At 36.6% G+C, this 17,096-nt stretch overlaps 1 protein-coding gene across 4 annotated transcripts in view; it reads right to left on the bottom strand.

Moving 5' to 3' along the window:
* LOC129887248 (uncharacterized) overlaps positions 1-15,669 on the bottom strand; it is a 42,701-nt gene extending 27,032 nt beyond the window's left edge. Inside the window, exons 1-5 of one of the 4 annotated variants that reach the window (XM_055962271.1) lie at positions 15,310-15,669; positions 13,321-13,417; positions 13,035-13,121; positions 12,717-12,763; positions 40-97 (exon numbers count right to left, since the gene is read on the bottom strand). In XM_055962271.1, coding sequence (XP_055818246.1) covers positions 40-97; positions 12,717-12,763; positions 13,035-13,121; positions 13,321-13,402 — 274 coding nt within the window. In that variant the 5' untranslated portion in view covers positions 13,403-13,417; positions 15,310-15,669. The remainder of the gene's footprint in view (positions 1-39; positions 98-12,716; positions 12,764-13,034; positions 13,122-13,320; positions 13,418-15,309) is intronic. The other 3 variants (XM_055962272.1, XM_055962270.1, XM_055962269.1) reach the window with 3 other exon arrangements.
* Between the last annotated feature and the right edge of the window lie 1,427 nt (positions 15,670-17,096).

Here is a 17,096-nt window from a genome sequence, read left to right as displayed (position 1 = left end):
GAACACAAGATGTTTTAAGTTATTAAAAAGGGGAAAAACCTGAATGGGCAACGTATTGGCTGGCCTTTATTGGCTTCTTACAAGCATTGCAACACACCTTGAGAAAAAATATTCAAGAATCAATTTTTCCACAAAACTATGAATGCAGTGCATTCAGAATTATCATCACACAAGCAATCATGTAAGTCCTTTTGAGGTTATCATTACGTGATTATACGTCATATTCTTTTTATCAGGGTTAAATATTCTATAGGAGAAATTTCCTACTAGATGATCAACCATATGTCCTTTCACCAGGTGAGAGTAGATTGTTTGCTGCTAGACTTGAGGAATATGTTTGGAAGGAGACCAAAATTAAAGCAAATACTGTCATCACGAGACAAGTAACAATTATAAGGGCTTTGAGAGAGTTAATGTTGCATTCCCTCCGTTCCTATAAGGCTGGCCTACTTGCGCTCTGCCGCAAAAAGCAAAACTTGTTCTATTTACTGAAATGAAAAAGTTATTCCTCCAATAATTCAAAGTAATATAAACTATTACGACTCTATATTAATTTTAAATTTGACACAAATCATTTTAACTAACTACATTTTTTATACTTATGAACTACTATTTTGAATAATTCGACATCAAAACCAACACGGTACACTATTTTTGAGATGGACAACACGATATACTATTTAAACGTCTAATTCCTAATTTTTTGCACAAGTCAAAGTCGGCCTATCATTATGCTAATGGGAGAGGCACGCGCACACATGTTTTATATATTGTAAACACCTTTCAATAGCAAAAAGAAAAAAAAATTAGTTGGATATATATATGTGTGTGTGTGTGTTAAATAAGGTTTTAGGCCTAACTCACACCTCAAAAGCTAGCTCACGAGGAGAGGCTTGTCCAAGTCCATATAAGGAGATCAATTTTCCACCCCTCTACCGATGTTGGACTTCTTAACACACTCCCGCACGCCCAGACCTCAACTAGAGCGTGAACACTTATAAATGGGGGCCCAACATCGGTGAACAACGAATTGGGATAAGTCTGGCTCTGATACCATGTTAAATTAGGTCTTAGGCCTAACTCACACCCCAAAAGCTAGCTCACGAGGAGAGTTTTGTCCAAGTTCATATAAGGAAACCATTCCCAATATGGTTGGGTATCAGAGCCAGACCCATCTCAATTTGTTGTTCGTCGATGTTGGGCCCCCATTTATAAGTGTTCAAGCTTCAATTGAGGTCTCAATTTGTTGTTCGTCGATGTTGGGCCCCCATTTATAAGTGTTCAAGCTTCAATTGAGGTCTGAGCATGCGGGGGAGTGCTAAGAAGTCCCACATCGGTAGATGGATGAAAAATTGGTCTCCTTATATGGGCTTGGACAAAGCTCTCCTCATGAACTAGCTTTTGGGGTGTGAGTTAGGTCAGGTGTCATATCTTTACAATATATATGTGTGTGTGCGCACGCGGGGGGGGGGGGGGGGGCACGCGCATGTCTATATATTCTTGACACCTATCAATAGTGAAAAGAAAAAAAAATGCTTAGTTCATTCTAATGTACTCTCATCTATAGGAAAACTCCAAAACATGTTTTATCCCTTTAATATCTTTTTCCAATAGACAAACCCAACACTATTATGCTATAATCTAATCATTCTCCAACAAAAAACAAAACAATTTTGGTTTCTAAAACCAAAAGAAAAATCGAAAGTCTCAAATTGAACTCCAACTAAGTCTACAACAACAAGATAACCAGTATAGCTCCACAAGTGGGGTCTAGAAAGGATGGGGTATAAGCAGACCTTACTCTAGCAACAGAAATCCACAAACCTTTGCTTATAGGGTTATTGAATTAGGAACAATAATTTAACTTCTCTAATCCATTATGATGATTGAAAGCGCCAAAATGGAATAAGGTACACAGAATCATATGGTTGGAAATATTAGAAAAAACTTTATCCTTTTTAAAGGAGAAAAACATAAACAAAATTGTTAGTAAAGATTTTATCAGAAGGCAAACTAATTAAGGGTAGAACACAAGATGGAAGCAAAGAATCTATACATACGACACCACAAGTCGAAAAATAGCTTAGTCATTGTTATATTTGTTGTTAGAATAGGAATAAGTATATACAATCCTACTTAGAATAGGAATAGTAATAAGAATAGAAATAGTAAATAGTATCCTAGTTGGTAAAGAATTGTATTGTAGTATCTATAAATAGGGTCTCTGTGTAATAATGTAGATACACAATTCAATAATATTTTTCTCCTATATTTCTCACATGATATCAGAGCCTCTACGATCTTGGTAGAGAATCAAAGAGCTTTCGCTACCAGCGGGCGGCTATTACCCATATATGCCGCCCGTTTGGCCAATGGTTACGTTAACAAAAGTGGGGTCAATGATATATGTATGAATCTCATATTCAAGAGAAGAAAACTCAGACAGACAAGTCATTGTACGTCAATTTTCGATGACTTTCTAGGGTTGTTTTGTATCAACCCCATATCCGTCATTGTTTGTGTAGCACCGTGTCATCTTTCCGGTGACTACTTTTTTCATATTTAATTTGTGTAGCACCATGCGATTTTTTTGGTGACTACTTTTTCATATCCGATTTGTGTAGCACCATGCCATCTTTCCAGTGACTACTTTCTTATTTGTGTAGGGTCGTGCCATCATTCCGACCCTACCCATATAATTTCTATTTTTCAGTAGGGTCATGCCATCATTCCGACCTTACTCATATAATTTTGTTTCTCTGATTGTGACCACTTTTAGTCATCAAATCTAAAACTTTGACGCATGAGTATGTTCTGACTAATTTTTCTGTGACTTTCTTATCTAATGTCGACTCGTCTATTGATTCCAAGACGATCCATATATTTTATACCAGATTTTGAGCACTTTCCGGCGATCGCTACATTGTGAAAGAGTCTATATGGAGCAACCACCTAGTTTTGTTACTCAGGAGGAGTCTAGTAGCCTTGTATGTTAATTATGTAAGTCACTCTATGGTCTGAAACAATCTTCTCAAGCTTGATTTGGAAAGTTTAACACTGCAATTTAGGAATTTATCGCTCTATATATTATCGACATTGTGCATCAAATCCAGTATTTCATGCAAAGACCAAGCACATTGAGATTGACTAGCATTATGCATCAAATTCAGTATTTCGTGAGAAAACTGAACGCATTGAGATTGACTGTCAATTTTGTGAAGTCGAATGATCAACTTGTAGATCTCTCACCAAGCTCCTCATCGGTCCTCGTATTGATTACATTTGTAACAAGCTAGGTACATATGACTTGTATGCACTAGCTTGAGGGGTTGTATTAGAATAGTAATAGGTATATACAATCCTACTTAGAATAAGAATTGGAATATGAATAGTAATTTTGTGAAGTCGAGTGATCAACTTGTAGATCTCTCACCAAGCTCCTCATCGTTCCTCATATTGATTACATTTGTAACAAGCTAGTTACATATGACTTGTATGCACTAGCTTGAGGAGGAGTATTAGAATAGGAATAGGTATATACAATCCTACTTAGAATAGGAATAGGAATATAAATAGTAATAAGAATAGAAATAGTAAACAGTATCCTCGTTGGTAAAGAATTGTATTGTAGTGTCTATGCATAGGGTCTCTGTGTAATAATGTAGATAAACAATTCAATAATATTTTTCTCATATATTTCTCACACTTATACTAAGCCTAGTGCTTTCCAAAGTCCTTTTTAATCTGGTTAGAGACTTATATAAGTGATAGCACCCGTGTTGGCCTACTTTTATTAAAATTGAAGGGTTTCAATGAAAAATCAAGAAAATATTTATCACAAAAGAACTGTCCAAATTCAAGCCCCAAAGGAAGAAGACTGGGGCCACATGAAGCCCAAAAGGGAGCCAGCCCAAAACGCTGAATGTTCAAAGCCAAAGTTTTCTAGTTTAAAGTTTCCCGGTTATTATTTCCATAAAAGTAGGATTTGAATCTCATTCTATTTGTGATAGGTTTTCCATATATATAGGGGTGTATTTTATTATTTTCGGACAGACATGATGATTAATATTATTTGAGAGATTTCTCTTATTTAAACATTTGTGTGTAGTGACTATGGATTTATCTTACGACCTTATAAGAACGATTCTTTAAGAGGTAAGATTAATTCTTAACTTGATATCTTTGGTTTTTATTCGTAATTTAAAGAAGGTGATTAGTTTTATACTAATTATTGTCTCTAATTTCTTCGAAATAGGGGTCTAGATCACTTTTGATTTAAGTTCTTTAATTGACTCTAGTACTATCATAATTAGTTTTAATCCGCTAATTTTTGAATACTAAGACCAACTAGGGTTCTTAGCACTTTTCTTGAAATTTGGGGATTTTATTCTTGAATTTTCAATTTTTGTCTTTAATCTATATAATAATTTCGTTTCCACATTATTTTCTTGTTTATTTAAGTAACCCGATTCATATCAAGTGGTATCAGAGTGATTCAATCAAAGTTTTGTTCTTGATAATCTTGGTAGTTTCAAAAGAAATTTTTTTTATCTTTGTTGTAGTAGCTTAAAATTTAAGTTACATAGCAAAAAAGCAAAAAAAAAATGAAAATTATATTTTTTTTTAAAAAAAGGAGAAAAAATTCAAGTTCTTACAAATTAAGATGTTTTTAGAAACTTCAAGGTTATTGTGTTTCTTGATTTCCTACATCAAGAAGGAAAATCAAGAATAGGGGAAATTTGAAGTTTTTTTCTTGGTACACAAATTGGTATTTTTCTTGTCTCATCAATTCCAATTCGTCTGGGTATTGATAAATTATTTTCTTTCTGCATCTTACTTCTAAAACGTTGTTACAAATAGGGTTTATATATAAATCCTGAAGGATCCATCCAAAGGTTGTAATTTAAGGAGAAAAAAGCAAAAGAGAGTGATATCAATTGATAGAGGAAAAAAAAACCAAATTGAGAGATTTATTTCTTTGATATTGTTTGAGATGTTTGAAACAGTTAAGGAAACTAAAGTTGTAATTCAAAACGACGCCAACTATGTTAAAGTGCGATCACACGATTGGAGAATATGAATGCCACCTTTGATGAATTGAGAAGGAAAAATATTTTTCATACAAGGTTTGGGATATGTGGTAATATTTTCTCTATGATTATTGATAGTGAAAGTGGGGTTATGTGGTAAGTTCATACCTGGTAGAGAAGTTGAAACTTATATGCATCAAACACACTACTTATAAACGACAATGGATGAATAATTTTGGTGAGTTTAAGGTGACTAAGCAATGCATGATCTCTTTCCCCATTGGGAGGTATTCTGATAATGTCCTTTGTGATGTCATTCCAATGCAAGATTATCACATCATGCTTGGGCGCCCATGGCAATTTAATAGGAATGCAATTCATGATAGGAAAAAGAATAGAGTTTCTCTTGAGTTAAATAATAGAAAATATATACTTGCGCCTTTAACTTCATCCCAAGTTTATGAAGAAGCAATGAAAAATTTTGAGAGAGAAAAGAATGAGAGTAAGGGAGTACATGTTGACATTTCAAGAGAGAAAAAAGGAGAGGATGTGTTGTGTTGTGTGAAGTGAATGGAATGTCAAGTGAGAAAAAAAGTAAGATCGATAAAAAAGAAAAGAGAGATGACCATGAGAGCATAAAAGAGAAGGATGGTCGTGAGGTAGAGAGAGAAACAAGAGAGCTTGAGTGAAGTTATTTCTTATTCTAACTATAACATTCCTACTTCTTCTAGTTGTTTTGACTTTCTTGTAGATACTTATGAGAAAGTTTGCATTGAAAAACCATCATTGGATGAGTTTAATCCTAAGGTGGTTGATACTACAAGTCCAACTGAAAAAGTGCATGTTGATGAGAATGATGAAGACAAAGAGAATTATTTTGGATCAGTTCAAGATAAGACTCATAGCAAAAAGTTCAACAAGGCAATACTGGATCTAACACCAAAGAGCAAAGAAAAACGAGGTAATGCTACTCCTTTGCTACATAAGATGAGGTACGGTATGTATAATTGGTTTATTCAAATTCTTGGTATTCCTAAAACACCTAAGGTCTTTTTCGAGGTAATGAACTACACTCTTGATTCTTATGTTGGTGACTATATTAATTTTGAGGATGATGATATCTTGCTATATAATAAGTCATTAACTATAATCTCCAAGTTCAATAGGAGTAAGTTGAGCTCTTTTAAAATTGAGCATGATATAGTTGATTGTGGATTCCCACTTGTTGAAAAGAGATGTGATGTTTGTGTGAGGAGGATTGTGAATGGGTTAGATGATTCTTTCCTTATTCTAGTGTTGAATTGATTTTTGTGTGATAACTTGTTGGAATATGATTCTTTATATGTGATGAGTCATAATTCTTCAAGTGTTGGTGATTGTGAGTTTAAAAATATGTTTTCTACTAGTGATGAGGAGGTACATGACTATGAGCACTTCAATGCTTATGTGAATAGCTCGTATATAGAAGAATTGGTGGGTGGTATAATTGAAAATATGTTTTCTACTAGTGATGAGGAGGTACATGACTATGAGCACTTCAATGCTTATGTGAATAGCTCGTATATAGAAGAATTGGTGGGTGGTATAATTGAGGATGCTTGGATATGTCATAAAAGTGTTCAATTTGATGCATTTTTTTAGGGATCTTGTATCGTCTTTGTCATGTTCATTAGAGTACTTTATTGCTAGAATTAAATTGGAGTTGCATGTTTCATTCACAATGGCATCTAGAGGAGAATTTTGTTGTGCTTATATAAGTAAGAGAACTTTCTATTGAGATGATGATGCTTACATGCTTTATAAGGGAGTATTTATACATGCTAGGATTAATTGGGTTAAGTGGACACATGGTCATTACCTTGTTTTTTCGATTAATGGGTGTTATTTGCTAATGCATGTCTTCTTGATTTTGCGAGATTTCAAATTCGAGGACGAATTGTTTTCAAGAAGAGGGGAATGATAGCATCTGTGTTGGCCTACTTTCATTAAAATTGACGAGCTTCAATGAAAAATCAAGAAAATATTTATCACAAAAGAACTGTCCAAATTCAAGCCCCAAAGGAAGAAGATTAGGGCCACATGAAGCCCAAAAGGGAGCCATCCCAAAACACTAAATGTTCAAAGCCAAAGTTTCCTAGTTTAAAAGTTCCCTTATTTAAAAGTTTCCTAGTTTAAAGTTTCCTAGTCTAAAAGTTTCCTAGTTTAAAGTTTCCTAATTATTATTTCCATAAAAGTAGGATTTGAATCAATTCTATTTGTGATAGGTCTTCCATATATATAGGGGTGAATTTTATTATTTTGAGACAGGCATGATGATTAATATTATTTGAGAGATTTCTCTTCTTTACACCTTTGTGTGTGGTGACTATGGATTTATCTTACGACCTTATAAGAACGATTCTTTAAGAGGTAAGATTAATTCTTAACTTGATATCTTTGGTTTTTATTCATAAATTAAAGAAGGTAATTAGTCTCATTCTAATTGTTGTCTCTCTAATTTCTTCGAAATAGGGGTCTAGATCACTTTTGATCTAAGTTCTTGAATTGAATCTAGCAGTATCATAATTAGTTTTAATCCGCTAATTTTTGAATACTAAGATCAATTAGGGTTTTTAGCACTTTTCTTGAAATTTGGGGATTTTATTCTCGAATTTCACATACCTTTCAATTTCTACGCTTACAAACTCTCTGCTAACGGCTAGTTCTCTCTACGCTTACAAACTCTCTCTCTTCAATTTTTCAATTTTTCTGCGCTTGCTGCCAAAACCAACAACACCACGAGGTGCGGAACACTCAGGCGAGCAAACCCCAGTTAGCTCCTCTGAGATCTGCTCAGCCGCGCGCTGTCACGCGCCGCCAGAAGCCGCAGATCTGCGACGCCACGCGCTGCAAGCGCCGGCGCGTGTGGCAGTTTCCGGCCATTTTTCGACTTCGTTTTTTCTCCCAGGGTGGTCGCCTCTGCATTCCGAGGCTGACCATATATTTGTATCCAGTTTTCCGGCGAGTGAGCAGTGTTTTTCCGGCAGTGAACAGTGCTTCAACAATGAACAGGTTTTACTAACTTGGAGTTGGTACCTCCAATAGCCCATTTCCGATATTTTAGCCTATAAATATTTATTGCATTGCCAAATTAAGTACCTATCTCACTGTTATTAAACAATTGCTAACTTGTGCTATACTATTGATCGTCCGTTTATCTGAGAGTATCCTTTCAGTAGCGTATTTCTGCTTTTCTGGCTTTAGTGAGCGATGGTAGACTAGGGTCATGTTCTCGGTTGGGATCGAGGGCCAGGGTTGGGAGGGCTAAGGGGGCTGAGGGAGCTTCTAGATTGAGAGTAGGGTCTTGGAATATTGGGACCTTATCGGAAAAGTCCATAGAGTTAGTTAAGATTCTTAAGAAGAGGAAGATTAATATAGCTTGCGTCCAAGAGACTAAATGGGTAGGACCTAAAGCTAAGGAGGTGGATGAGTACAAACTTTGGTTTTCGGGCAAGTCGAGGTTTAAGAATGGAGTAGGGATCTTAGTAGATAGCAAGCTTAGAGATCAGGTGGTAGAGGTTAGGAGGACCAATGATAGGATGATGACGATTAAGTTAGTCGTTGGAGGGCTCACCTTGAACATTATTAGTGTCTATGCGCCGCAAGTGGAGTTGGACGAGGAGACAAAAAGGCGCTTTTGGGAGGACTTGGACGAAGTGGTGGTCAGTATACCGCCTACTGAGAAGCTATTCAAAGGAGGAGATTTCAATGCGCACATTGGGTCTGTTTCGACGGGTTATGACGAGGTGCATGGAGGATTTGGCTTCGGGTGCAGGAATAGTGGAGGAGCCTCACTCCTGGATTTCGCAAAAGCTTTTGGTTTAAGGGTGGCCAACTCGAGTTTCCCAAAGAAGGAGGAGCACTTGGTAACCTTTCGTAGCTCGAGGGCGGCGATGCAAATAGACTTTTGGCTCCTTAGAAAAGATGATAAAAGCCTCTGTAAGGACTGCAAGGTCATACCAAGTGAGAATCTTACGACCCAACATAAACTATTGGTCATGGACTTGGAGATAAGAAGGAAGAAGAAGAAGAGGGTCGTGGATGACCGACCGAGGATTAGGTGGGGTCGTCTGACTCCGTCTAGTGCCCTAGAGATGGGGGAGAAGCTGATGGCTATGGGGGCGTGGGATAGTAGGGGGGATGCGAGCAGTATTTGGGATAGGACGGCCAGCTGCATTAGGGAAACAGCTAGAGAGGTGCTGGGGATCTCACGAGGCCGCCATGGTGGGCACCGAGGGGATTGGTGGTGGAATGGAGAAGTCCAGGGAAAGGTAGAAGCAAAGAAGCAGGCATATGTAAAGTTGGTAGATAGCAAGGATGATGAAGAGAAGCGAACGAACAGGAAAAAGTATAAGTTGGCGAATAAAGAGGCGAAGATGGCAGTTTCGGCGGCTAAAACGGCAGCCTTTGAACGCCTCTATGCAGAACTAGAGGACAAAGGCGGGGATAAGAAGCTATTTAAGCTTGCCAAGGCAAGAGAGAGGAAGGCACGCGACTTGGATCAAGTGAAGTACATCAAGGACGAGGATGGTCAAGTACTGGTACAGGAATCCCGCATTAGACAGAGATGACAGTCATACTTTCACGAACTCTTGAACGAAGGAGGGGACAGAGACTTTGTGTTGGGAGACTTGGAGCACTTGGATAGGCGTCGCGACTTTGGGTATTGTAGTAGAATAAAGGTTGAGGAGGTTAAGGGAGTTGTTCGTAGGATGAGCAGGGAAAAAGCGACCGGACCTGACGAGATCCCTGGGAAATTTTGGAAGAATGCAGGTAGGGTAGGATTGGAGTGGCTGACTGCGTTGTTTAATGTCATTTTCAGGACATCGAAGATGCCGGAAGAATGGAGGTGGAGTACAATCAATTCCGTGTACAAGAACAAGGGAGACATTCAAAGTTGCACCAACTATAGAGGTATCAAGCTGCTAAGTCACACTATGAAAGTGTGGGAAAGGGTGATGGAAATGAGGGTGAGGAGTAGTGTGTCTATTTCAGAGAATCAGTTTGGATTCATGCCGGGGCGCTCGACTACAGAAGCCATTCATATTGTAAGGAGATTGGTGGAGCAGTATAGGGAGCGAAAAAGGGACTTACACATGATATTCATTGACCTAGAAAAGGCCTATGACAAAGTTCCAAGAGAGGTCCTATGGAGATGCTTGGAGGCGAAATGTATACCTATGGCGTACATTAGAGCGATTAGACATGTATGATGGAGCTAAGACCAGGGTAAGGACGGTAGGAGGGGACTCGGAGCACTTTCCTGTTACGATGGGGTTGCACTAGGGATCGACTCTTAGCCCGTTTCTATTCGCCCTGGTGATGGATCAATTGACAAGACAAATACAAGGTGAGGTGCCTTGGTGTATGTTGTTCGCGGATGACATAGTCCTGATTGACGAGACTCACAACGGAGTTAACGACAAGCTGGAGGGCTGGAGACAGACGTTGGAGTCTAAAGGATTTAAATTGAGTAGGACCAAGACAAAATACTTGGAGTGCAGTTTCAGTGGCCTGCCGAGTGAGGCTGACGGGGAAGTGAGGCTTGGTACCCAGGCCATTCAAAAGAAAAGAAGCTTCAAGTACCTTGGGTCTATTATACAGGAAGATGGGGATATCGACGACGATGTTTCACACCGTATCGGTGCAGGGTGGATGAAATGGAGGCTCGCCTCCGAAGTGCTGTGTGACAAGAAAGTGCCACCAAAACTCAAAGGCAAGTTCTACAAAGTGGTGGTTAGACCGACTCTATTGTGTTGGCCAATCAAGAAACTTCATGTTCAGAAGATGAAAGTCGCGGAAATGCAAATGTTGCGGTGGATGTGTGGGCACACTAGGATGGATAGAATTAGGAATGAAGATATCCGAGACAAGGTGGGAGTGGCATCAGTGGAGGACAAGATGCGGGAAGCGAGACTGAGATGGTTTGGGCATGTGAAGAGGAGAGACACAGATGCTCCAGTGCGGAGGTGCGAGAGGTTGGCTATGGACGGTTTCAGGAGGGGCAAAGGGAGGTCGAAGAAGTATTGGGAAGAGGTGATTAGACATGATATGGCACAGTTGCAGCTCACCGAGGACATGACCTTAAATAGGAGGTTGTGGAGGACTCAGACTAAGATAGTGGGCTAGGTGGCCTATCTTTTCTCCATAGTAGTCGTAGTTGCGCTCATTTGTTTATTAACATTTGATTTTTGCATAGGATTACTGTTTATATTAGTTGGCCCAGTTTACTTTGGGTATTCTATTTTATCTATAGTAGTTAATGCTCATTTATCCCCGATCTTTCCTACCCTGACTTTATCGCTCTCATTATTCATATTTTTATATTGTTTTCTATATGCTTGGCTCTACTGACCTATGGCTTGTTTTCCTTGTTTTCCTTGTTTCTCCTCCCTTGTTCTTCTCTCTTAAGCCGAGGGTCTTTCGAAAACAGCCGCCCTACCTTTTAAGGTGGGGGTTAGGTCTGCGTACACTCTACCCTCCCCAGACCCCACATGGTGGGACTATACTGGGTTTGTTGTTGTTGTAATCTATATAATTTTGCTTCCGCATTATTTTCTTGTTTATTCAAGTAACCCGATTCTTATCAATTAGTGTAAGAATAAATATGAAATTTTGAGAAGAATCCTAATTTGTCTTAAAGACTAAACTTTTTAGTATTGTGGACTCGAATAGACAGAATGGCTGCTGAGGATTCATATAGTCAATACGAACTATTTTGGGATTGAGGCCTAATTATTGACTGATTAATAGAATTTTGTCCCCCTAATAGAGTTACTGCTATAACTTCGTATTTATATATATCGTTCCTCATCTGCTAAATTTAAAGGTCTAATTTCTTCTCAAGGAAGCAGCCAAAATATATCTTCAATCTATTCACACTTTGTAGTTATGAAATACTATCTTCCTTTCGCTAAACTCAAAATTTTATAATACCTAATATCTCTTGATATGCATGAACTCAATCAAGATATCAAAGTCCAAAGGAACTCACTAGTTCAACTTTCTCATAAATATCATCATATCAAATCCTAGAGTCAACATTGCCACAGTAGCATAAGCCTACAAAATCAGACTTTTTTGCTTAGTCGATTGAGACATTCTATCAACAAAGCATGCACAGTTTTTTTGGGAGGGTATTCTATCTTTTTCAAGTAAAACACGAAATAGAAGTTCCACCTTAATTTCTCTGATCTTTTATTCCATTTAAGATGAGTAATTTATCAGAATAGATGCTGAAGGATGTGGTTTATTCAGCAGTTGCTCCCCATACACATTCAGAAGGAAGTCGTAGTTGAGTTCTAAGTTATGGTACAACTACCTATAACTCAATTCTGCAATAATTTTTCTTTTTGATAAGTAATTTCTGCCTTAAGAATTATGATAGTCCATGCACAGCCTGGAGATAAAGCTTATTCAGCTATATACGAGGTTAAAGAAAACATGTATGGCACTGCATTTATATCATTATCATTCTATTTTCATGTTTTCTGAATACTGGGAATAGACCAAAGAAAATACTCTTTTATAAACACAAATGTGAAGCAATTATTGGAAGAAAACTTGTCTAGCAATAAAACTTTTGATGGTATCAACAAGTAGAACGATCTTAGTCAAGAATGAACAGGTGCACTTTCTGGACCTTACCAAATGCAAAGGTTCTGTAAGTGGCCTCAAACCAAACATGTGCATATCTGCAAGAAGAGCATGTCAAGATGATTGAACAATAAGAGCAAATGCATATGCATTAAATGGTAAACCCATTGATACACCTGAAACTTCAATCTTGCTACACTGAGATTTCTTAAACTAGTATGTACCTAAGTGTTAAAAGTAAGAATCTAGATGAAAAATAGATCTTTATCAACAAAGAATGCAAATCAAGCCACTATCAACATGAACTTTATCTCATCTTCCCCGCCAAGCATCTGGACCAGAGGTGAAAAAGGTAGAGAACATAAATACCTTTTTCATCAATCAAATTTGCTTCATCTGCCTCTCTCAATTCTCTTTGAATGTACTGAGCAGCTAATTTATGGCGGCCTGTTTCCTCTGCCAAGGAAAGAAGTCAGTGAGAAACAAAGGTAAAATATCTCAACAAACAAAAGAAGAAAGATAGTGGAAAAGAAAATAGAAGCATATGAGACAATGAGGAGTACACCATACCAGGTCAAGATTTATAGCTAACATGATAGGGTACAATTTAATGGACGTAAACACACAAACTATTTGATTGAGTTATATTATTCACCTGAAGCTGTTTGTTGGACATTTCCAGCTACAAGAAGCCTTGTCAAGGCTTCCATTCTCCCACTTCCAAGAGGACATACCATCAAGTTCTTGAGAAACTACGATTCGAAAAGATAAATTTCCAGTAAATTTGAAGAATATCATACTAGAAACTATGTTTGATTAAGTTATGTACTAGGTAAACAACCTATAATTCTTGATTTAATGGAAGGACAAGAAAATACTACATGCAGAATAAAGAGCACAGTAAGACTTCAAATAGGGGTCTTCCACCTTATTGCTGTTGTAAGCAATCTTAGCCCCCTAACACTTAAAAGTTTCCTAATATGCTTATTTGAATAAGTAAATAATCATAGTGAACGGGTGACCATTTACAAGTCTTTTTTCATCATCAATAGTTAAATTATAAACACATGTATAAGTAAGAAAGTTTTGGCATAAAAAAGATCTGAACTTGATGGCACTTTTTTTTATAATTGTGATGTACGGACCAACTTTCTTGCACCTCGACTAATTCCACGGGATACTTGTCACCTCCATCCAGCAATAGGTACCGGGTAATTTTGTCCACCAAAGCGAGGATAAATGGGAAGAAATCACCTAGTGTTTTTGTCTCTGTAGGAATTTGAACTTGAAACCTCATGATTTTGAGTCAACTTCATTGACCACTAGGTCACACCCTTGGCTGCCTAAACTTGAGGGCATTACTAGCTAAAAAAAACGTAAAACTCGCATTGCATTCATGGGTATCAAGGTAAATATCTACTTAACATGAACAAAAGATTGGTCCTTCATTAGCATAGATAATTAAGCAGGATAACAACCTCCACTCTATAAAGAATGCTAGCCTTCAAAGTTATAGCATCAGAAAAATGTAAAACACAAAGGAAATGGGTAACAAAGAGAAGGCATCTAGTGTGGAAGATCGTAATAGCAAGCAAACTTCTGATCACAAACTGTAGCAAGATTCTCTTTGAATGATAAGATAACCTCAAGTTGTAAACATGTTAGGGAATTGGACCCATTTGTAAAGGAGATGTAAACCCTTTGTCAAATTCATTAAGAACATGTAATAGGATATCTGTTTATGGGCGAAACAACTTTGATGAGAGTAGCAACCATAAAAGTAAAGTTTAAGTGGTAAATTTGAGGAAGTTCCCATGTTCAATCATCAATAACTTTTCGTCAATCCCACGTTAGTTGGAGTTGGTTATATAAACTATCCTCATTCCCCTGTGTCGAGTATTCAAAGGATTTCATCATTGTTAGACCATGTTTATATTGGTTGTCAGCCTATGGGAACCTACCCCAAGTAATACTCTGGAAAAGTTAATTTCAGGCAAAACTAGAACTTGAATTATCAAAACTTATCCAATAAAATGCCACAAGAACCCATGATGAAATGTTTCACTTATCCAACAACAACAAAAAAAAAAAGAATGTGGAAGGTCCCTTTTTCATAAAGGAACCACAAATGCATGTCCTGATATGCAGCATTATGTGAATGAAAAAAACAAATAAAAAACTATGAGTGCTCAGAAGAAGGCTCAGAAAAACTGGTATGTCAAGTGCATTGATCATGAACTGCACCTCGAATTATATGACACAATGCCACTAGAAAAGTCACACGTAAATTGGCAAGTGACAACATTTAGATCAACAGTAACAAAAGTTCAGTTTTTACGTAACATCTTCAACCCATTTACTAGAATTTCCTAGATAGATGAACCTCATAATACCAAATTATATACGTATTATCCAAGTATATATATATATACACACACACACTAATCATCAACAAGAGATATATAAAGGAAATTGTGGAATTGACGAAACAATTGATGAATTACGCTTCATTTGAATCATCATAAAACGCCTATAATAGAATAAAAATATCTTCTTGTTGTTTTCTTTTCAAAAAAGGCTAAAATCAATTTTAAATCTGTAAAATAAATTAACTGAAAATAAATGGATAGGACAGCGTCATTACCAGAGCTCACTGTCGGTGATCACTTGGAATTTCGAGAGAGACGAGTCGGTGGATAAACGATGAGAATTTAGCAAAATGTAGAGGAAATTCGGGGAGAGTAAGCTCAAATTCGGTTGGAAAAACGTGAAGGATGAAGAAATGGGGAGAAAAATGGCAATGTCAATCATTGAAACCCTAGAATTCCGTTGAAGAACAAGGCATTGATACCAGAAGTCACGTCGCCGATGAAGAGGTGAAGGGAAAAAAGAAAAGAGGTGGCAATCTTGGAAGCGCGGCCTTTTAAGGCCTGTTCAAGAAATATATGTTAGGCTGTCTGAATTTTTTTTTAAAAAAAAAAAAATCAGTCTTGTGTGTTTAACTTTAGCAAAAAATTATTTTTTCTTCCTTGTTTAAGTATGTCCAGTTACTAGTTTGCAAGAAGTCTTTACTTGTCCTAAATCATTCATGCTAAATGGGTAATTAACCTCAAGTCATTTGCTTACCATGAGGAAGCACCTTTGTTTGCCTTAACTTGATATCGTATAAGTAACTTAATATTCTTTTTCGAGTCAATCTCGCGATTTGAATACGGAAAAAAAAGGAAAGTTAATTAATAGAAAAAATACGTATACATCAAATTAGCAAAAAATAGTTCAGATTAATGCACTTTTTACACATTTTGGGTTAATCAACTTAGCACCCATTAAGTTGAGTTAAATTAGGAGTATTTGTAGGGAAATTGTTTTCAATTTTGCCTTACTAAAGTTCCAAACCCATTTGCCTTAGAATTTCTACAATCTCCCCCCCCCCCCAACCCCCCAACCCCAAAAAAAAAAAATCTCCTCGATTAGAAGTCCAATATTTTAAAGTTTTTTGAGTTATTTATTTTTCAGTTTTGGATAGCTGGTCCTGTGAATTATTTGTTCCAAATTCAATGCGTAAGAGTGTATCTTCTAAGAAACCTACCAAAAATCGGGATATATGAAACATTAATTTGTATAAATTGATGCAAAATCCTATAACAATCTATTGTATATGTATTCAAATTTAATGTATACACAATTGATAGGATGTATATACAGTTGATAGTATCCCAGATATATGTATCAATATGCTTCGAATAAGACAATATATCTTTTTGATGTACACATGAATAGTTGCGCAATATACTCATATATACCATTAATGTATACAAATAGAATATAATTTATTTATATATACTGCAATTACCATATACATCAATTAAATGTATATGTAAATTTTTATGAATAAAATTTTATGTATACATATAGCATATTAAAAAAATTATGTATACATTATACTAATTAAATTATCTAAGTAGTGTTGGTTGGTAAAAAAAGAATCAACCTCTAAATTGAGGCATTTTTTTCCTGCTACTTTGTGTCATTGTTTTTAGGCCACACTTTTGTCAAATACTTTTAGGCTATTTAGTGATAATTTATGTTTGGGTGTTGTATATTCATGTCAGTTCCTCAAACTAATAGAAGGTCAAAGGCCCGAAAAACGTAACATTTGAAATATAGATGGGTCAAAGACCCATATTAGCCTACTACCAGAATCTTCTAAATCTTGCCTTAATTTTAGTGTAGTTTACATCAATTCCAGCAGTCACATGGTATTAAAAGTTAATTACATTATTTCTTTTTTTTTTATATTACAAAAATTTCTTAAAATTTATGAATTTCGGATTTTGAAAGCGGACCAACTAGAAGGGATGAGTATTAGGCTTGAAAAATACTAGGAAGTTAATGGGAAAGGTAATATGTCACGACCCGAATCAGGGTGTG

The sequence above is a fragment of the Solanum dulcamara genome, chromosome 4, assembly GCF_947179165.1.
Source record: "Solanum dulcamara chromosome 4, daSolDulc1.2, whole genome shotgun sequence".
In the NCBI taxonomy this organism is placed as follows: Eukaryota; Viridiplantae; Streptophyta; class Magnoliopsida; order Solanales; family Solanaceae; genus Solanum; species Solanum dulcamara.
This window is presented reverse-complemented; position numbering and strand designations above follow the sequence as displayed.